The sequence below is a fragment of the Nicotiana attenuata genome, chromosome 1, assembly GCF_001879085.1.
Source record: "Nicotiana attenuata strain UT chromosome 1, NIATTr2, whole genome shotgun sequence".
Classification (NCBI taxonomy): domain Eukaryota; kingdom Viridiplantae; phylum Streptophyta; class Magnoliopsida; order Solanales; family Solanaceae; genus Nicotiana; species Nicotiana attenuata.
This window is the reverse complement of record NC_031989.1, coordinates 57982449-58004350: the sequence shown is the minus strand read 5'-3', so window position 1 is coordinate 58004350 and position 21902 is coordinate 57982449. Positions and strand designations below refer to the sequence as shown.

At 38.8% G+C, this 21902-nt stretch overlaps 1 protein-coding gene across 10 annotated transcripts; it reads left to right on the top strand.

The window, feature by feature from the left end:
- On the top strand, positions 9590–12925 carry LOC109227218 (heat stress transcription factor A-7a-like). 10 transcript variants are annotated; one of them, XM_019392340.1, is made up of 6 exons: positions 9590–10300; positions 10840–11573; positions 11747–11804; positions 11907–11950; positions 12056–12061; positions 12177–12925. In XM_019392340.1, the coding sequence occupies exons 1-3, from the start codon at positions 9989–9991 to the stop codon at positions 11796–11798; spliced, it is 1098 nt and encodes a 365-aa protein (XP_019247885.1). In that variant the 5' UTR covers positions 9590–9988; the 3' UTR covers positions 11799–11804; positions 11907–11950; positions 12056–12061; positions 12177–12925. The 10 variants fall into 10 exon arrangements, with proteins under 10 accessions (XP_019247885.1, XP_019247872.1, XP_019247866.1 ...); XM_019392327.1 differs by having other exon boundaries at positions 12056–12099; XM_019392321.1 differs by having other exon boundaries at positions 11907–12061.

Here is a 21902-nt window from a genome sequence, read left to right as displayed (position 1 = left end):
CGATCCGGCGGCATGCCTGGAAGGTCAGAAGGAAACACGTCGGTGAACTCCCGAACTACTAGCACCGAATCAATCATCGAGGACTCTGCGGTGGTGTCCCGAGCATAGGCTAGATAAGCCAAACAACCCTTCTCGATCATATGCCGAGCCTTCAGAAAAGAGATCACCGACTAGATGTACTAATTGAGGAACCCTTCCACTCCAACCTTGGCAACTCTGGCATCGCTAAAGTAACAGTCTTGGCATGGTAATCTAGGACGACGTGGTATGGGGATAACCAATCCATGCCTAGGATGACCTCAAAGTCGGTCATATCAAGCAACAGGAGGTCTGCTCTAGTCTCGAAACCATAGAATATGACCACACAGGACCGAAGGATCCGATCCAAAACTATAGAATCGCCCACAGGAGTGGACACATGAACAAGAGTACCCAAGGACTCACGAGGAATATCCAGGAAATGAGCAAATAGAGATGACACATATGAATAGGTGGACCCTGGATCAAATAGCACTGAAGCATCCCTACCGCAGACGGAAATAATACTTGTGATGACGGCATTTGAGGCCAATGCATCTGATCTGGCCGGAATAGCATAGAATCTGGCTGGAGCGCCGGCTGACTGGCCTCCACCTGACTGAGCAGTAGCTGGCTGACCTCTCCCTGCCTGGCCTCCACCTCTAGGACGACCCCTACCAATCTGTCCTCCACCTCTGGGCGGCTGGGCAACCGGTGCTAAAATCATGGGCTGCTGCCCCTACTGCACTGCCTTGCCCCGAAGCCTGGGGCAGTATCTCCTTATGTGACCCAGATCTCCGCCCTCGAAACAACCCCGTGGTGCAGTGAAGTGCTGCCCTGATGTCTGACCCTGATGGCCTGTAGACCCACTAGAAGAAGCCTGAATAGCCGATCGACGGTATGAACTCTCCGACATGGCACTGAAGTAGGAACCAGAAGAACCTTGGGGGCCTAAATACCCACTGGAAGAACCCTGGATAGCTGGCGGGCGGTAAGAACTCTCTGGAATGCCGCTGAAATAGGGGCGCACTGGAGCACCTCGAGGAGGTGGTGGTGCTGAATATGGGGGCCTGCTAGGCTGACCCCTCCCAAACTGACCTCTGCCCCTAGTCGGGGCAACTTTGAACTCTCCAGAGAATCTAGCCCTCTTGTCTTGCTGCTTCTACTCCTTACCTCTCAGAGGGTAGTCCTCAATCCTCCGAGCAATCTCCACCACTAGCTGATAAGGAGTCCCCATCTCCACCTCCATGTTGACCCTAATACCAGAATGCAACCTTGCAACAAACCTCCGCACCCTCTCTGCGTCAGTAATAAGTATCATCAGTGCATTACGGGACAACTCAGAAAACCTCGCCTCATAGTCAGTCACCGACATCTGACCCTGCTCAAGCTGCTCAAACTGACCCCAAGTAATGGGAGGAGAACCCGCTGGCCTGCCGAGAACATAGGACTGCCACCATCTACGGGCCATGCCCTCCAGCTGGAAAGTAGTGAAGTCAACTCCATGAGACTCCAATATCCTCATGTTGTGCAGTTTGTCGCTGCATTGTCAATGAAATCCCGGGCATCCTCATGACGCTCGCCTCCGAATATAGGAGGGTGTAGCCTAGTCCACTTGTCCAATAAATTCTCGGATCGCCGTCCGCAACCGATCTTGGCTCGGGTACCACTGCAGCAACTGGCTGAGCCCCATTCGCGGGTAGTGCACCCAGAGTCTGATACACTGCAGCTGCATGACCAGGAACCTGAGCAGTAGGGGTCTGTGCTCCCCCTCCCGCCTGAGATGTAGCTGGGTCTGCTGGAAATAAACCAGCCTGAGTCATGGTATCCATGAACCGCAACATACGGCCCATGACCTCCTGGAAGCCCGGTGCTGTCATAAAGTCCGCCGGGGTAGGCTCAGCTGCGGGCACCTCGCCCTGCTCCTCAATGATAGGATTCCCTGCAGGATCCGCCGGTGGTGCAACTGGGATAACTCTGGGGCGCCCTCATCCCCTACCTCAGGCCGGTGCCCTCCCTCGGCCTCTGCCTCGGCCTCTAGCAACGGGGGGAGCAGCTCCTCCGCGTGTGGAACGTCTGCCGTGCGCGTCCTCACCAACTGTGAGAGAATAGAAGAAGAAAATTTAGTATACCATCAACAGCACGATAGAAGATGAGTAAGGAGTAGTTTCCTATTACCCTATGGCCTCTCGAAGATAAATACAGACATCTCCGTACCGATCCACAAGACTCTATTAGGTTTTCCCATGACTTGTGAGACCTACGTGAACCTAGTGCTCTGATACCATATTTTCACGATCCAAATTCCGCTTTTGGTCTTGATGGCGCCCAACATCGAGGTTAGGCAAGCCAATACTAACAACTAGCAAGTTTTCAATTATTGTATTAAGCACTCCCAACATTTCCCTTAACTTATATTTAAAACAGTCAATAATTGAAAATTTCATAACAATATAAATACGACCCAAAAATGATAGTTTACTAATGTGTGTGCCATGAACTAGTGTCACAAGTACTAGGGCAACTAGTAGAATATACAAAAGAATACCACTATCCTACTGCCTGAAACAGAATAGACAACACATAATAAAACAAAAAAAAGAGAAAACTCCGGTATGCTGCTGAACGGCTCAGAAGGGGTAGCTTACCGTGAGATCTCGACCATGAATCAGGAATGCGCGTCGGAGGGGTAACTAGATGCACCTGCCTCAGATCCTGTACAGTTAAGTACAGAAATGTAGTATGAGTACATAAACGACATGTACCCAGCAAGTATGCAGTCTAATCTCGAAGAAGTAGTGACGAAGGGTCGACTTGACACTTACTAAGGTCAATATCAATAATATATAAGGTTTACACTAAGCATGGATGGCATGTATATAATGACATACTCAGAACAAGGAGAAACAATATATATATCAGATTCAGTTGCGTCATATAATAACTTACATTTCAAGGCATTTAAACAGAGTAAATCATGGTGAATTTCACATAAATAACATGTGCACATCATGCCGAGGTCGTACGGTCCGGTCCAACATAATAATAATTGTGCACCGCCAGAGGGTCGAATGGCGCGAACCATAGATGCATCTATTTCTACCGAGGCGATCGGCCCGATCCACATATATCAATTATTATCAAGAAGGCACATAAAGGCGCATTTATAGACAAATAAATTCATACAAGTTCTCAAGTAAGTGTGTACATTCATTTATATTTATTTCAATCCCTAACATGTCTTAAGTGATCTCAGTAGCAAGCAAGAACATAAGAAATTGCAAGTATGACATGATACGGGTCCAAAACTACCTGAAAAATTAGCATAATAGTAGCTACGCACGGACTCTCGTCACCACGTACGTACGTAACCCCCACAGACAATCACATACATTTATTTAATTTACCTAGGGGTTTATTTCCCTCTTACGAGGTTAGAAAAGAAACTCACCTTGCTCCAAAGCTTACTTCCAATATCAAGAACGCACTCAAACCCTCAATTCGGAGCCGAAGGATCCAAAACTAATCATACGGGATAAGAACTAGTCAATACAAGCTTAAGAGTTCATATTCTAATTATTAAAGTAATTTGCTAACCCTAAATACAAGTTTTCTGAAATCCATCCCCGGGCCCACGTGCCCGGATTCCGGAAATTCTCGAGGGAAGTTGTTACCCATAACCTTAGGATCAAGAATATATGATTTTTTCTTCATGTCATAACAAATTTCGTGGTAAAATCTTATTTTTATCAAAACCCTAGGTCTTACTCTAAACCCATAATTTTTACTAATTTACAAGGTATAATCTACCCCTAAACTATGAATTAAACTCAAATTATGTAGAAATAACTTACCTCACAATGCTAAGCCGAAATCCCCTCTTTGGAAGCTCCCAAATCGCCCAAACAATGAGTGAAATGTGTCAAAAATGACACATTCCCGTTTTAAATGAAGGCACTGCCTTCAGCAATTTCTGCACCTTCGGTTAGGGGACCGCATCTGCGGTCTCGCTTCTGCGAGGGAAGGTCTATATATTCGGAATTGGACCGGCTTGACTGGGACCGCATCTGCGGTCCAGGGGACGCTTCTGCATTTCCGCTTCTCCGGAAGAGGAGTCTCATCTACGGTTCGTGGCTCCTCCCCCTTGGGCCGCACCTGCGAAGGGTTGACTACTTCTGCGGTCCGCACCTGCGACTGGCCAACCGCAGGTGCGGCTATGACAGGAACCTGTAGCTTCAGCTCTTTCCAAATTTTTCTAACTCAACTCGAGCCTCGTCCAATTGACACTCGAGGCCCCCGGGGCCCCGCCCGAACATACCGACAAGTTTGAAATTATAAACCGGACTCGCTCGAACCCTCGGAACGCCTGAACAATGCTAAATCTAAGAATCACCCCCTAAAACCAATTGAATCAAACTTATGAACTTCAAGTTCTTCAATTCACATCCAATGCGACGAAACACACTTATACTACTCGGATTGATACCAAATTTTGCGTGCAAGTCTTAAATGACAATACGGAACTATTCCTGGTCTCGAAATTCCGTTCGGACCTCGATAACACAAAAACCCACTCCAAACCAAATATTTAAGAACTTCAAAATCCTTACGGAATCAACTTTCACTATTAGCGCCAAAATGCTCTCGGGTTATCCAAAACCCGATCCGGACATACGCTCAAGTCCGAAATCATCAAACGGACCTGTTGGAACCTTCAAATCCGAATTCCGAGGTCGTTTACTCTAAATGTTGACTGAAGTCAAACTTGGCCTTTTAAGCCAACCTTAAGGAACCAAGTGTTCCGATTTCAACCCAAACTCTTTCAAATCCCGAACCAACCATCCCCGCAAGTTATAAATCAGTAAAAGCAAGTACGGGAAGTCTTATTTAGGGAAACGGGGTTCTAGAAAGTAAAACGACCAGTCGGGTCGTTACATTTATTTAACCGGTTATATTATCTACTTTATAACTTAAAGTTTCTTCGTCTACAAAAGATATATCTAAGAAATCTATTATGAACACCTTATCATTCTTTTCTATTGCAAGAATAGATAAACAGCATTTTGGAATAAGATTAGGAATTTTTACCTTTCGAAAGAATTAGATTGACTATATAATCTTTAATTCTGACGGAATTTATTTTTAGAAGAAAATAGAGTTCTTATTTTTCGGATTAAAAAGGTAACAAATTTTAAGAAAATGAGAGTGGCAAACCATAAGATAACAAAAAACTATTTACGTGGATAGTGCTTTACATCACCTACGCCACTATCTAGGAGTATTTAATTTATTAAATTTGAAAGTTGGTTTTTATGGAATAGGTCTTCAATAATTTGCAAAACTTTATACTAAGACTTTCCTAGCGTGTGTCAATTAGTTAAAATTCATATTAGAAAAATAATTAAATGACTATTCCTAAATAGTGGAGAATTAATTAAATTACGCTTCTTAATATATGAAAATAATCAAATGACTAATTCGTGCAGTGTGAACCATATTTTAAAGGGGTAGAAAAAATGAATGGCATTTCGCTAAGGGTCTTTGTGCTTTTAATATAATACTAGTCTTAGGGTACACGCTTCGCGCGTGTACCTATATCGATGAATATATAATTTTGACAAATTACGTTCATATTACTAATTAATATATTTAAATAACAAAGTAAAAATTTTAAAAAGTTAAATTCCTGAAAAATGGTGAATGTTCACTAACTAGTTCAATAAAAGAAATCATGTCGCACAAAAGTTCTTTGATGCCATATTATGATTTGTAAAAGTTTTGTGACAAAATCTTGTGAAACTTGTTTATTTCCATGATCAAATACTGAAAACAAAAATCTAACGAAAAAAACACTTTTATCACTTATGGATTTGTCAAATAACACTAAGTGAAAAATCGAATCTTGTTATCTTTTAGAGATTTTGCGAATGAAGCGGTTGGCAATAGTTTCTAGAATAAATAGCTATCTCACAATTAAAACTCTAAAAATGAGTAATATTTAAGTAATAAGTTATGACAAATAACTTAATATATAAATATAGGGAGTCATTATTTATTGGACTTAATGCAAAAATAAATTAATTTATAATTAATGACAATTCATTTAGAAACATTTATACTCTACTAGTTCATCCTTATTGCTTCAAATTTATATTTGTACCAATTTGACCCATACTATCATAATATAACCCATTTTGCTCTATTTTCTTATTTCTTCACCGCAATGCTTTCTGATGGAACTAAATTTATGTATTGTAATAGAGTTTTGTTAACTTAATTGAATTCATTTGCTAATTGTTTGAGAAATTAACTTAACTAGTCGTCCACCCAAGAAAATATCCGAAAAATATATAATATAATATATATAGTGTGCAATATATGATTATTGGCTAGCGACCATAAATATTTTAGCCGTATGGTCAAATGTGTAAACTTGTTGTTAGTGTTTCAAAGACTTAATTATTTATTCTTAATATTAAAGGAAATAAATATCTTTGGTTGATTCAAATTATTAATATTAGTTTATTCCGACTTAAATGAATATTTTTTTCTTGATTCATATTTGACATTATACTTTTGGGTCTTTTAAATAAGATTTTAATTGACTTCAAAATAGGCATTCTACATATTCAAATAAAGACTTTACAGTTAAAAATCTATTTAAAATCTTTCATTACTAAGTATTCAAATAAGACTTTCTAATGGGTAATAATTTCGTCGATTAAATTAGTTTTTAAATCCTTTCTAAAATTCTTATTTTAGAGAGTTAAGTTGTGTGGAAAAACTTTTAAGGTGAAAATATACAATTTTTTTGGGTAAGTAGCAGAAGCTGAAAATTTAATTAGAATCTCGACCAAGCACAAATTTCTGATTTAACATTGGTCAAAATTATATTTTAAATTTATTGGTCAAACACAAACTACTAATCTCGGAAAGTACTTTTTCTAAAGAAAGCACTGACCAAAAACATTTCAAATAAATAGACAACTATTTTGTATCCTTCAAAAATATGTTCTGCGTTAGATAAAATAAAAATTATAGATAATTTATTAGGATTTTAGATATTTGTCTAAAAAGAATAGCACAAGCATGTAAGATACAACGTTTGAGAGAGAGAGAAAATAGGAGCAACAACTTAATTAGACTTGTAAATTGTAATTAATACCTTAAATTTTGGTGATTGTAATTTATTAAAAAATATTTATGTGTCACATAGTCACAAGGTAGTTATGGATTTTGTTTTCAGAAGGATAGAAAATAAGCAATGGAATCTGTTGAGTTCTAATTGATGTCTAACTTCAATACCTTCGTATACAAATTTTGGACTAACGTTTCAAACAACTGATTTTTTAAATAATTTAATAGGTAAAAATTTAATTAGTCTTATAGTCATAACTATTAAAATTCCTACATAATTTAAATAAGGAATGATTTAAGAAGTTAAGTTTTAGTAGATTTAATCTCCTAAATATTAGAAAAATTATGTAAAAGATTATTCTGTCCAATATGAAATATAATTTAAAAGGGTAAAAAAGACGAACGACATTTTGCTAAGGAAATTCATGCTTTTTATATAGTATATAATAATATAGAATAGATATATAGATATAGATATGTACATTAAACTTATTCAAGATTTAATTTTGATAGATCAACCTGCTCTTACCATTGAACAAATTACACTCTTGAAATTATATATTGAATCTTTTTTGTTGTTAATTTTTTTACATAAATATTTAGTGTGGAAAATATTGAAAGTATTTATACTTATTAACTATATGGTACATCTTCCACTGCTACTAGATATTTGATTTGATTATATACCATTTTATAATTACGAAAGGAGATTAGAGATTTATTTGGGGATTAAATCAAACAAAGAAAAAAGTACTTATTTGAGACAAAAGATGGACATAAACTCATTGATTAAATCAATTAATGATGAAAAGAGGGTAAATTTTAGACAAATATAATCTACTCTAGATCTAAGCACCATGATTGTTGAAATCCAAGAGATTGAATTTATATAACAAATCTCAGATTTAATGGAAGGCATTAAATGTATATGATAAGCTTACAACTTCAACATATCGTTTCGTATTTGTAGAAATAAAGAGGATAAAGGTTGATTCTTGTTGATGGACACGAGATCTAGCTTTATAGATTCAACGAAGGGGATTGCACAAGCTTGCGATCCTGTACGTGAGCTTCTTCAAATCAAAGTTGAACTTCTCCACGAGTCTTCATCCCCATTTTAGTTAGGGCAGATGGCCGAAAGGATCAATGCGTTATTGGAGGAGTGCTCTCCATTTCCACCGTTGATGCAATAGAAGCTCTTAGTGCAATATCTGGTGGTGAAGACATTCCTGCTGCTACAATTGGAGTTGACGGTCCTAGTTCTGTTACAGTAAGAGTTGCTGCTGGAATAACCAGTGCTAGTTACTTGACTGTTGGAGGAGAAACCACTGTTACAAATGTTCACGTAGAAGCTTCTCTCAAGCGCCCTAGTATACTCTACTTGTTCACCTGTGTCGGTTTGGGGTACGGTCAGTTCACCGGGAGGAACGCCCTCCCAATTCGAAGTTTTTTCCTGGAAGTTTCAACCTTGTTGACTATGACAACAGTCGTGACTATAAATTTCTTCTTCTTCTTCTTCTTCTTGCCCCCGGAGATCTCTTCTATCTCCTCTCTCTCGGTCCTCACCCTTCTTCTGCTTGGCCTTCCTTATATATATTGTCAATTTCCCCTCTTACCCAATGGTTCTTAACCAGCGTGCCCTCTCATGGCCGTACTCCTTCCTTACCCGCCCATGTGTTACGTTCTGCCGCGTAAGCCTTTTGATGGCCTGATCTCAACAGTAGCCGAGATACTCGTCACCATTACGCCTCGTGGGCACGACCATGGCTTGGCCGACCTCTTACCGTTTCCTTTAATAATAACCATTTGATGGTCAGATTTTGACCTATACACAACCTTACCCGTGGAAGTACACTCAATAACCATTATATTATGAGATTTTTTAATCTTGCGTGTATATATGAATTGTTTGAATAGTTTTAAAAAGATATAACATTATTATGTATGGTCTATGGAAAAAGGCATGAGCACATGTGAACCACACTACTTTGATAGACTATTGTTTATACTCGCACAAAAAAAAAAAAAAAATTAAAACAGAAACAAAATATAAAGAATGGCTTTAGAAAGGGCATATCTCTATAACATTTTGCATGATATTTCTCCAACTCCCCCTTCCTCTCTTCTCATTTCTTTTGTCTTGATGGTAGATAGTTTTCAAATTTTTTAATGATGTCAGCCAATAATAGGAGAGTTTCACGATCCCACCAATCAAATTTCCTAAACCGCTGCATCAAAATCCAAAACCACTACTTGCAACTCCTGTGGACCCACACCACACCTCCACCATACCTAAGTTCCAGAACTTTCCTCTCATATTCTGAAGAGAACCTTCCCCTCCTCCCAATTTCCCAATGAGAGACTACATATTAAAATAATTGTATAACTTTATTTTTAAAAAAAAATTGGATAATTACATATTAAAATATTGAATAGAAGAGAAGCACAAGGAGGAAGATGCTCACTCCCCAAATGCCTAGAAGTCTAGAAACTTCCATCAAAACTATTTTACTTTTTATTATCCCTTCTTAAAAATAGGAGGTGGGTTGCTGTTCTTTCTATTTATATCCCTTTTAACACTTACTTCCAAAGCTTCTTTTATCCATGGTGTCTCTTGTTTGTTTACTCAACTGCTTAACGGCATAAACTACTTCAGATTTCCAAAAGTCTAATCCAAACTTCTTTTCCTGATTTATACAGAATCATAGTACTTGATCAGTTTACATCCTTCATTTTCTTCCCAAAGGTACAATCTTTTCTACTGTTTTTCACTCCCAAACACTCCCTTAAATTTTGGGTTGTCCAAATCATCCTAACTTCAACAACTACTACAATGATGAATCCATTGTACTTGGTGAAAGAGGAGTACCCCGGATCAAGTTCCGGAGGTGGCGGCGGTGAGCCACCGCCGGCGGTAATGACACCACCACAGCCAAAGGAGGGGCTACACGACATCGGTCCACCACCATTCCTGACAAAGACATATGAAATGGTGGATGATTCAAGCACAGATCATGTTGTTTCTTGGAACAGAGGTGGTCAAAGCTTTGTTGTTTGGGATCCTCATGCCTTCTCCACTAGTTTACTCCCCAGATTCTTCAAACACAACAACTTCTCTAGCTTTGTCAGACAACTAAATACTTATGTAAGTTGTCAATCTGGTCTTTATAATACATCTTGAAGTGGGAAATTTATTTTTCAAATTAGTAATTATTATTATTGTTATGTTTTTTGGTGCCATAAAAGTTGCTCCTGATTGCTAAATCTTTGTGAACACACAAGTGAATCCACCTTATGGCCTGCTTCAGTGTTTACAAGGTTATTAGTAGGAAGGAAAATCTCAAAACAAAATTCCCACTTTTACTGTTTACTTGCCTATGTGAAACTTACCTTTTAGAATTGTGTTCTTAATTTCAGACGAATTAAGATATTCAAAAAAGGTCCTCTCTGATCTGGATGTTCAAATGATGCTTCCTTCAAGTTCTCAGCTGGTTGGTAAAACCTATTAGTAGTAAAATATTTATCACAAGTTGTGCGGACCAAAAAGAAAGAAAGAAAAAAAAATTCACAAGTCTCAAGATTCAAGAATGGTTTGCTATCAGAAGAAAAAAGACAAAAAGATAAGATAGCTCTTGCAAAATTGGAAGATTATACTGAGCTGTAGATGGAATTTGATTGTTGCAGGGATTTAGAAAGATTGATCCAGAGAAATGGGAATTTGCAAACGAGGCATTTCTAAAGGGAAACAAGCAGCTTCTAAGGAATATCAGGAGACGAAAAACAACTAATTCTCAGCTTCTGCCTACAGAACAAGCACTTGGTCCTTGTGTTGAATTAGGAAGGTTCGGATTTGATGGAGAAGTTGATCGATTGAGGCGCGACAAGCAAGTCTTAATGATGGAATTAGTGAAGCTTAGACAGCAACAACAAAACACTCTATCTTACCTTCGATCTTTGGAGGTTAGGTTACAAGGAACGGAGAGGAAGCAACAACAAATGATGAATTTCTTAGCAAGAGCTATGCAGAATCCCGAGTTTGTCCAACAGTTGATCCGACAAAAAGAGAAAAGAAAAGAACTAGAAGAGGCTATAACTAAGAAAAGGCGACGAACTATTGATCAGGGGCCTAGTACATTAGATGTTGGAGGATCGAGCCATCCCATAAAATCAGAACCTTTGGAATTCGGAGAGGGTAGTGGATTCCAAGTATCCGAACTTGAAGCACTTGCTTTAGAAATGCAGGGATTTGGTAGAGCAAGGAGGGACCAACACGAAGAAGAGACGAGAGAAGGGCTCGAGCAATTTGGCAACACTGATAGAGAACTCGATGAGGGATTCTGGGAAGAGCTATTTAACGATGAGGACGTGTCTGGAAATGAAGATGGTGAAGACGAAGATGTAAATATCTTGGCAGAGAGGTTGGGTTTCTTGGATTCGAGCCCTTAGTAGAAGCCCGTAGACTAATTTAGTCGGTGCAATTTTCCGAAAACTCATTCATCTGCTGGAACAGATCATATAAAATCTTGTATGGACCTACATTGTTTTATTTACTACTCTTACTATTCAACTTATATTTCTTGATTCTGTGTAGTTGGTTCTTAAGTGTTCAAGGAAGAAAGCAGCTAAATGGATCGACTGGCTAATCTTTGGTAGTTTTTCTTCTGGAACCAATATTCCAGTCCCTTTCTGTGTAAATTTAGTCATAACATATTAGGATTTTAAATGTGATTTCAACTTTTTGCAATTGACAGGATAGATTCATGAAGCACTCAAGAGTCAAGTCAGAAAATCGCTTGTTGGTGCTTCTGGTTACTTTAACATTCTGAATTACTGGTTCCCTTCCACTGCCTTTATTACATCTCAACTTCTCAGTCTCGTTTTTCTCTGGATCCAAATGCAGGCATAGGTTATGCAGATTTTGATCAAGTCTCTTGGTCTTTCAAGGTTATTGTAAATTCTCATTTTGGGTGATATATTGCTCATTAAGTAATTTTGCAATATTTTGTTTATGTGGTTTTTAGATTGCTGTCTTGATGATGAAGCAGTTAAAAGTAGAAATGCCAGTTACTCCAGAATCAAGATTTTATTGAAGTGGCCGTTTATAACTACTTTTGCCGGTAAAGATTCTTGTTGTCAGTTAGGGGTGACAAACCAGCGGTTCGGGTAGGTCGGATATAGACGGATAAAATATTCGACCCTACCCATATTTAATACGGGTAGAAAATGGGTTGCCTATTTGGTTTGGAGGGTGGTAATCCATACGGATGGCCTGGGATCGAATCTCCCCTCAATGCTTTCTGGGTAGAGCCTGTCGCACTGGAATTGCCTAGTGCGGTTTACATCCCCTGTGTGGTTTGCAGGCTATTACACAGGGGAGGTTTACCTAGTGTGCACAAAGTGCTCACCCGAAGGGCAGAGGCTGTGGCAGAGGTTGTAGCGGCTGCAAGTTTCCCCTCTTACCAAAAAAAAAAAAAAAAAATGTGGCCATCTCTATTTGTGAGAAATGTGTAAGTTCATGGTCCTAACTCATTAGTCCTAACAAAATTTGCTTCTTTTAGCTGGCCCCGTGCTAGCTAGCAAGTCTATTAATTTTTTTCCTTTCCTTGCGTCTGTTGTTTTCAACCTGTCTTAGGCAAATACAAATTAAATTTAGGACTTTAAAAATGAGTGTGATCTTATTACATTATTCGTTTCAATTCACTTTTTCATTCATTTATACACAGTTCAACCGAATCACAATTAACTTCAATTGAATTATTGAATTAGTCGATGATCTGTCTATGTGATTTATGGGGGGAATTCATGCATTAATGGAGTGGTGACACTTGTTTACTGATGGAGTATCGTTGAAGTTAAAGAGTATCATAGAAAATTTCAGTTGCTAGTAGTATAAGTTTCCCCTCCTAGGAAACTTGTCAGGTGCAATATTACGAAAGCGTAGGTCATATCTACTTCGCATAATTGGGCGTAATAATTTTAATCTAGCATATCTGAAATTGAGTTGCTAAATAGTTTAGTGGGTTTAATGACAGAGCAATTCCAGCGCATCAAAATAAAAAAAAAAATCTTGGCATAATTAAGTCAAATGGTGCATTGAGGAAAAAATGGAGGGGCAAATGATGAATCTTATTATTTTTAAAAAAAAAGGAGAAAAATGGAGAGGTTTTGGACTTTCTTATTTATGTCTTTGCTTTCTCTTCTTTTATTTCTTCTCCCTTTTTAAGTATTTGTTTTGTTCTCTTCTTCATTACTCCTTATTTTTTCATTTATTTAAATAAATCATCGTTACCCTAAATGGAGAAGAGACTAGCCTGAGTAAATTATGATGATACGTGGGCAAATTAGAGAGAATATCATAGAGAGTGGAAGACGTTGCGTCGATGGCAATTGAGGTAAATAATAAGCTTTTAGCAAACATTTTGTCCACGTCTCCCTGGCCTTGAAGGGTAAAAACTCATTCGCACCGGATGTTTACACCAAGCTAATAAATGAATGACATTTGTCACTTATTTAACTATAATGATTTTTAATTGTTACGATCCTAATTTTCCTGCGTTGGGTGTCGTGATGACACCTAGTCTTAGGGACTAGGTAAGCCTAACAACTTTTGAAAATAATAATAAAATAAATAAAGATTAGCAATTCCAAAATTAGAATTCTCTATACAAGTATTACAATCCCAAAATCGGTAGTACAAGTCATAAGCTCTACAGTTCTTGCTAGAAAACCTCTAAAAACAACTGTTCCGAAATAGGAGTAAACAATGTAAATACAAAAAACTAGAAGGTAACTCCGAAGCCTGCGAGCGCAGCAGCATGTTTACCTTGAGTCTCCACCGCAAGATCTGAACAGCTAGCTAACGATCGACTGACTCCGCAATACTTGGGTCTGCACAAAAATGTGTAGAAGTGTAGTATGAGTATACCACAACGGTACCCAGCAAGTATCAAGACTAGCCTCGGTGGAGTAGTGACGAGGGACAGTCAAGACACCTACTGGACTAAATAACTTGAACAAGTATAAGTGTAGGACAAACAGGAATACAATATCTCTATAAAGCTATGCATAATGACAACGATAATATGGTACTTGCAATAAGAAATATAAACAACAATTAGCAGCGGAACACAACAAGTAACAACACAGTAAGGTAAGTTGGGCACAATCTAAACCCGGAGAACATAACTAAAAGAAGGATATGTATCAACTAGATGAAAATAACCGCTTTCACATCAGGTTTTATCCAATAATCACCACGAGGCACCGAACCTCAAAATATTCATAATTTACGGGTTCCAATTTGTGAACCCTAAATATTTGGCATCTTGTGCCTTCGCTACAAACAATAACTGCACGGACGACTCACGTGCCAATAGAACCAGATGAGGGTGTGTATCAATACTCAATAATATCAAGATCCGTCTTATTAACCAATAAGAGTGATTAACTGCGTGTATGCTTGTGCAAGTGTTCTAACATAGTTCATGCCAGCTAGTAAGTATAGAGAAAATGGACAGCACGTAAAATATTTTTCCACAATTTTTCACAAGATAAAACTCGCACAAGTAAGTGAACCACTACACAAATATCAACAAAAAGAATGCCCCCAGGCCATTGCAAGTCACCGCAAATCAATCCCTGACATAGCCCACCTTGTCTCGCCACGTGTGCAATTAGTAAAGTAAATGCCCGCCTTGTCTCGCCACACGTGCATAATAATATTCCTACCTTTTCTCGCCACATGTGCAACACACGCACACGCACACACACACACACACACACACACACACACACACACATATATATATATATATATATATACATATATATATGTATATATATATATATATATATATATATATATATATATATATATATATATATATATATATATCCCGCCTTATCACGCCGCATGTGCAAATATCAATAGTAACAATAGCACGGCAGAAACCTCGTGCAACCCGATAACACCGCATGGCAGAAACCTCGCGCATCACAATAACTGCCGCACAACAGAAACGTCGTGCATCACGATAACAACCGCACGGCATAAACCCCGTGCATCATAACAACAAGTACAACAACTACAATGACAGTAATACAGGAGTATGGCAATTAAATAAACTCGGGAATTCTAAAACTCAGAGAAACGGAAGAACTAGTTCACAAGGAATAGACACAATAGAGAATGCTAGTCATAATAAGAACAACTCATCAAAGAAAAAAAATAATATGTAACAACGATCCCACAAAGTACAGTTCAACAACAAGGAAGATATCACGAGTCAATAATTCCAATAAGGATAAGTCAACTAAGATATAGGATACCTAAACTTCTTTTAAGGTTGAGCAATCACGAAAGAAATACTACAAATTTAAGAATAGGCAGCGGGAAGATAATCATAACCTCAATTAAGGATGAACAATTACAGAAGACATAATAATAATTTTAAGTAAAGATAAGCAGTTGGAAAGATAGCATAGCAATAGGAGAGGTAAAAATCTTCAGTTAAGTTATATAAGAGTCAAATAGGCAATAAGAGTAGATCATGAAGCAATTAATTCCAATTAAAGCAGGTAGAGGTGGGACTAGTAATTAAGAAAACTTAATCAGTACAAAACAACTTCATACTTAGTGAGTACATGGACCTAAGAACCCTAAAAGGCCAACTTTCTACAAATAAGCCCGAGCACGTACTCGTCACCTCGCGTACACGGACTTCACCAGATACAATTAGCATAGAAGACTCAAATCCTAATGGGTAGTTCTCCCACACAAGGTTAGGCAAGATACTTACCTCAAAGAAGACAAACCGATACTCAAAAATGAACTTCTAGGGTGAAATAACCTCCGGACGGCTCAAATCTAGCCAAAATAACTTCAAAGCATAAATAAAACTCATAAGAAACTATTCCGGATCATAAAGCCTCATTCTTTATCAAAAACTAAAAATCAACCCAAAAGTCGACCCCTGGGCCCGTATCTCTGAACCCGACAAATTTCACAAAATCCAAACACTCATTCCGATATGAGCTCAACCATACAAAAGTTATCAAATTCCGATACCATTTGGTCCCTCAAATCATCATTTTTCATTTTGAAAGTTTTTTTTCAATTTTCCCCAAATTTTTCACTTTGATTCTCACCATTTTGATGTTAAAACTCAAATAAAATCATGAAGTATACTTAGAAATTGATCAAGGGCACTTACCCAACGATTGTAGATGAAATTCCTCTCTCAAAATCGCTCACTCTCGGACCTAGGGTTCAAATATATCACAAAATGAAGCAAAAACCCGAATTACACAGCTAAAAACAAGCTGCAGATGTCGCATTTGCGATCCAGGGTTCGCAATTGCGAACCCTCGCAAAAGAGAAGAAGCCTTCGCAATTGCGAACAAGAACATGGCTGGAAAAGGTCGCATTTGCGATAAGAAGTTCGCAATTGTGAACTAGGCATCGCAATTGCGATAGAAATGTTCGCAATTGCGAGCACACTAGAAACCAACAGTCTCCCCGACACGGAAATGAGCATAACTCCGTCATATAATGTCCAAATTTGACAATTCTTTTTGATATGGATCCGTAATTACGATACGGATCTAATGGTTCATAAAAACTGAATTTGGAGCTAATTCGCTTAATGTGGTACCATTTATGCTCGAAGAAACGACGATGAAGCATATAAAACAAGCGCAACACAACCTAAACCTATCCGAAACTCACCCAAGCCACTCGAGACCGCGTCCGAACATACCAACAAGTCCCGTAACAAAACACAAACCTAATAGAGGCCTCAAATCATATCAAATAACGTCGAAATTACAAATCGCACCAAGAATCGAACTTATGAACTTTCATATCTTCCAACTTCTAAAACGCGTGTCGAAACCTATCAAATCAACCCGGAATGACGTCAAATTTTGCATGCAAGTCCCAAATGATATAACAGAGCTGTTAAAACTCTTGGAATTGCATTCCGACCCTGATGTTACCAATGTATACTTTTGGTCAAACGTCTCCACCTTCCAAACTTCAACTTTTCCAACTTTCACAGAAATGCTTCAAATCACCCTACGGACCTCCAAATCCATATCCGGACGCACGACTAAGTCCAAAATTACCATACGAAGCTGTTGAAATGATCTGAAACCCATTCCGGAGTCTTTTACACAAAAGTTAAATTCCGGTCAACTCTTACCGCTTAAGCTTCTAAAACTAGAATCCTTCTTCCGATTTGACTCTGAATCATCCCGTAACTGAAGTCGACCATGTACGCAAGTCAATACACATAATACAAAGCTGCTAAATACCTTATGCCGCCGAACAGGACTTAAATTCTCAAAATGATCGGCCGGGTCATTACATCCTCCCCCTCTTAAACAAACCTCCGTCCTCGAACGTGCAAAGAATCGTGATAGGTTACAAGTAATTTGGTTATAAGTACTTTGCTTTATGTTTTGATGATCTAACAAACTTACTATCCAGAACTAGATAAAGAACCTGTTACACATTTACAAGACCTTAAGATCACAAGGTTCTAGGTTGGGATCCAGCTTGCCTTATGATTCAACTCTTCAGAGTGGAAGGAATAGCTGAGGGAACAGGTCCCTACCAGTTCCCGAGGAGACTGTACGAAGTCAACTCTCTAGCTGGAAAGTTGCTGCCTGCACACGCTACAGTGCAGGAACAGTGATGCAGTCAACTTTCCAGGGAAGATTTTTTACCTACCTTGCTTACATCATTGTAAGTGATGTCACACATGTATATATACAATCAAGGGAGGTAAACACATTCACATGAACATTTGACAAGCTCACTCATGTGACTATCCAGCAAGCAAGTTTCAAGTGCTTCACGAATAAAGAACAAAGCAACTACGGACCAGTTCCCACATCGAGTCATTGTATGTCCATAGTTGAGTTGTAACTTTGTAATAGTTCTTCAATTATAATTCCTCTCTAGATTGTTTAGAAGCATTCTATAGGAACCCCTTTGTAAACCTTAAACTAGTGTGTTTGAGTTTTGGCTAGAGTTAGTCATGTTGTAAAGTCTTTGTAATAGAGTTATTACAAAGTGGCTTGTAATAGAGTATTACAAGTTAGTGAGGGATTAAGAGGTTAATTCCTAGGTTGCATAGGTTGTAATCTAAAAGTTGCTCAGTAGTGAAGTTGAAATCCTACAAGGGTAGGTCGTGGTTTTTAATCCCGTTGAGCTGGGAATTTTCCACGTAAAATTCCTCTTGCCATTTAATTACTGCTGTGTGTGTGCACCGTTGAATCTGATAGAGAACCTGGTTCTCTATAGAGTTTGGTGGACCCTTATATTCTATCAATTGGTATCAGAGCAGGTTCTTTCTATCAGGTTAACACCTAGAAAGCATCCTTATGGCTGCTCCTCCAAACTTCGAAGAAGGCTAGTCTACTTACATACCACCTAGGTTTGATAGATAGTACTATGGATGGTAGAAAACTAGGATGCATGAATTCATCATGGCTGAAGATTCTGAGTTATGGCCCAAGACAAGGAAAGAATTCAATGATGCAGATAGAAAGGCCATAGAGAAGAACTTCGTGCAAAGAAAATTCTAGTGTGTGGTATTGGTCCTGATGAATACAACATGATATCAGCATGTCAGTCAGCCAAAGAAATCTAGGAAGCTCTTCAGACAGCGCACGATGGAACAATACAGGTCAAACAATCCAAAATCGACATGCTCACAACTGAATACGAGCTCTTCAGGATGCAAGACGATGAATATGTCCAAGAAATGCATACCCAGTTCACTTCCATCATTAATGAGCTTTACTCCCTTGGTGAAACTATTCCAAGAAACAAGCTGGTTAGAAAAATCCTTAGTGTGCTGCCCAGTTCTTACGAAAGCAAAGTGAACGCCATTACAGAGGCAAAGGACTTGCAGGAGCTAATTATTGATGAGATTGTTGGCAATCTAAAAATATATGAAATGAAGAAGAAGAAGGATAGTCAAAAAAGAGAGCTCAAGAGGGAGAAGAACCTGGTCCTCTAGAATAAAAACAATGACTCAAGTGGTGAGGATGGTGATATGGCATACCTAACAAGAAGATTCCAGAAGATGGTTCGCAAGAGTGGAGGCATTCTAAAAAGAGGAAGTTCTAGCAAGCCAAAGAATTATGACCTGTGTCATAAATGTGGCAAGCCAGGGCATTTCATCAAGGATTGCCCTCTCCTAAAGCAGGATTAATACAAGAACAACTCTAACAAAGCAGCCAAAAGTAACCATGGTTCCTGATAGATGCTTTAATAGAAAAACGCCGCTGACAATGTCGTGAGACAAGCTCTTGCTGCATGGGGAGATTCACAAGCAAATCTGGAGAAGATGATGAACTAGGTAACAGCTCTATGATGGAAGTAGAAAGTGAAGCAACCGAGTATGATTAAATTTTTGCTTTGATGGCCTAGTCTGATGATGAAGATGACGGTGAGGTAAATTTTCTGGATGTTCAGAGAAATCTAAAATCTTATTCTCCTAAGAAACTCGTCTTTGGCAAATGTGCTAATCGACGCTTATCATAGTCCTATAAATGATAGAGATGTCTTAACAGTTGAACTAGGAGAAGCAGAACAGTCTGGAGATTACCTAGTGATAGTTGCAGTTGATTTGAGAGAGTCAATTGAGAACCTGAAGAAAGAAAGAAATGTCTTAGATAAAAGGATTGCATATGTAGAACAAGAAAAAGATGACATTCTAGTGGTAGTAATGGATTTGAAGGAAACAATTAGAAAACCTAACATGGAGAGTAGCACTGAAAATTATCAAAAAGGAAAGGAAGTTGCAAGCAAGGCACACATTAAGCTTGAAAGTGAGCTAAATTCAATGAAGTTTTGTCTGTGTGCCGAGCTTGAGAAAAACAAACAACTTCAGGAAGAACTAGGCAGAGTGAAGAGTGATCTTGAAAAATCACTCAAGTGGACCTGGTCCTCTGATGCTATCCCAGCCATGTACACCAACAATGGGGGAAATAGGCAGGGGATTGGTTTTCAAAGGGAAAAGATTCCCTACAACCCTAATAGCAAGTACGTTACTGTACCTGATAATTGGCTTTGCACCCACTGCGGTAACAATGGGCACCATAAAGAAAACTGTAAGGCTAGATTTCAGTCGCAGCAGAAAAACAAATCCTTTGCTGAAAAAGTAATTACTAGTAGAGAACCTGGTCCCTCATTTAAATAATGCATAATGCCTGCATGGACCAAAATATCCCTCATTCACCCTTTTCCTCATTACAAGGGACCCAAATTAGTTTTGGTTCCTAAAGCTAACTCCTAATTCTTCTTGTGCAGGGAACAGTGAAAGGAAACAACCTATAATGGTACATGGATAGTGGCTGCTCAAAGCACTTGACTGGAAGTACAAATGATTTCCTTTCACTTAGGCCCTGCAAGGAGGGAATGTATCCTTTGGAAATGGAAAAAAGGGATACATTCTGGGAGTCGGAAGGATTGGGAAGTCTCTTTCTGACTCAATCGAATATGTGTACTACGTGAACGGGTTGAAGTATAATTTGCTAAGCGTTTCCCAAATCTGTGACAAGGGAAACAAGGTGGAGTTTGTGTCGAAAACCTGTACAGTCACAAACCTGGTCACTGGTGAGGTGGTGCTAGTGGAAAAAAGATACAAGAATATCTATGTAGCTGATTTTGAGTCTCTAAAGAATGGTGATCTAAGCTTTCTAAGCGCTGTTGATGATGATACTGAATTATGGCATAGGAGGCTAGGTCTTGCAAGCTTCACGTTGTTAAAAAAATTAGTCAGGAAGGACCTGGTTCGTGGTCTGCCCAAGTCAAGCTTCAATGATCACAAAGTATGTGATGCATGTGTAAAAGGGAAGGAAGTCAGATCCTCATTCAAGGCCAAAAAGGAAGTCAGCACTGCAAGGCCACTTGATCTCCTTCACATGGATCTATGTGGACCTATGAGAGTGCCAAGCAGAAGAGAAAATAAGCACATCTTCGTGATAGTTGATGACTATTTCAGATTCACCTGGACTTTGTTCTTCAGGACGAATGATGAAACCTTTGAAGTGTTTGTTGCCTTTGTCAAGAAGATCCAAGTGAAGATGGGTAACAAAGTAGCCTGCATTAGGTCTGATCATGGGACGGAGTTTGACAATATCAAATTCGATGAGTTCTGCACTGAAAATGGCATCCCTCACAATTATTCAGCTCTAAGAACACCTCAACAAAATGGTGTTGTGGAGAGGAAGAATAGAACTCTTGAAGACATGGCAAGAACAATGCTAATTGACTGTGGGATCGCAAAGTATTTCTGGGCATAAGCTGTCAATACTGCGTGCTACTTGGTAAACAGGTGCATGATCAGGTCCCTTCTGAACAAAACCCCATATGAACTGCTGAATGGAAGGAAGCCTAAGCTGACACATCTAAGAACTTTTGGGTGTAAATGCTTTGTTCATAACAATGGAAAGGAAGCTCTTGGAAAGTTCGATGCCAAAAGTGATGAAGGAATTTTTCTGGGCTACTCATCTCAAAGCAAAGCTTACAAGGTATACAACAAAAAGACTCAATGCGTCGAAGAAAACATACATGTGATCTTTATGAAGCTCACCTCTCCTGTGAGAATGACAGACGTGTTGATTAAGATGAGAGCCCTTATCTGTTCCAGGTGAAGTAATTGACATGGCAAATGGAAAGGCAGACATGATGAGCCACGTCAAGGAATCCAGTGAAGAAGATGCAAACACAT

Excerpts from the sequence above, each read along its gene's own strand:
- LOC109227218 (XM_019392340.1), top strand. The coding sequence starts at position 9,989 with ATGATGAATCCATTGTACTTGGTGAAAGAGGAGTACCCCGGATCAAGT. Across the intron at positions 10,301-10,839 it reads TCAGACAACTAAATACTTAT|GGATTTAGAAAGATTGATCC; the intron begins GTAAGTTGTCAA and ends TGATTGTTGCAG. Across the intron at positions 11,574-11,746 it reads GTAAATATCTTGGCAGAGAG|TTGGTTCTTAAGTGTTCAAG; the intron begins GTTGGGTTTCTT and ends GATTCTGTGTAG.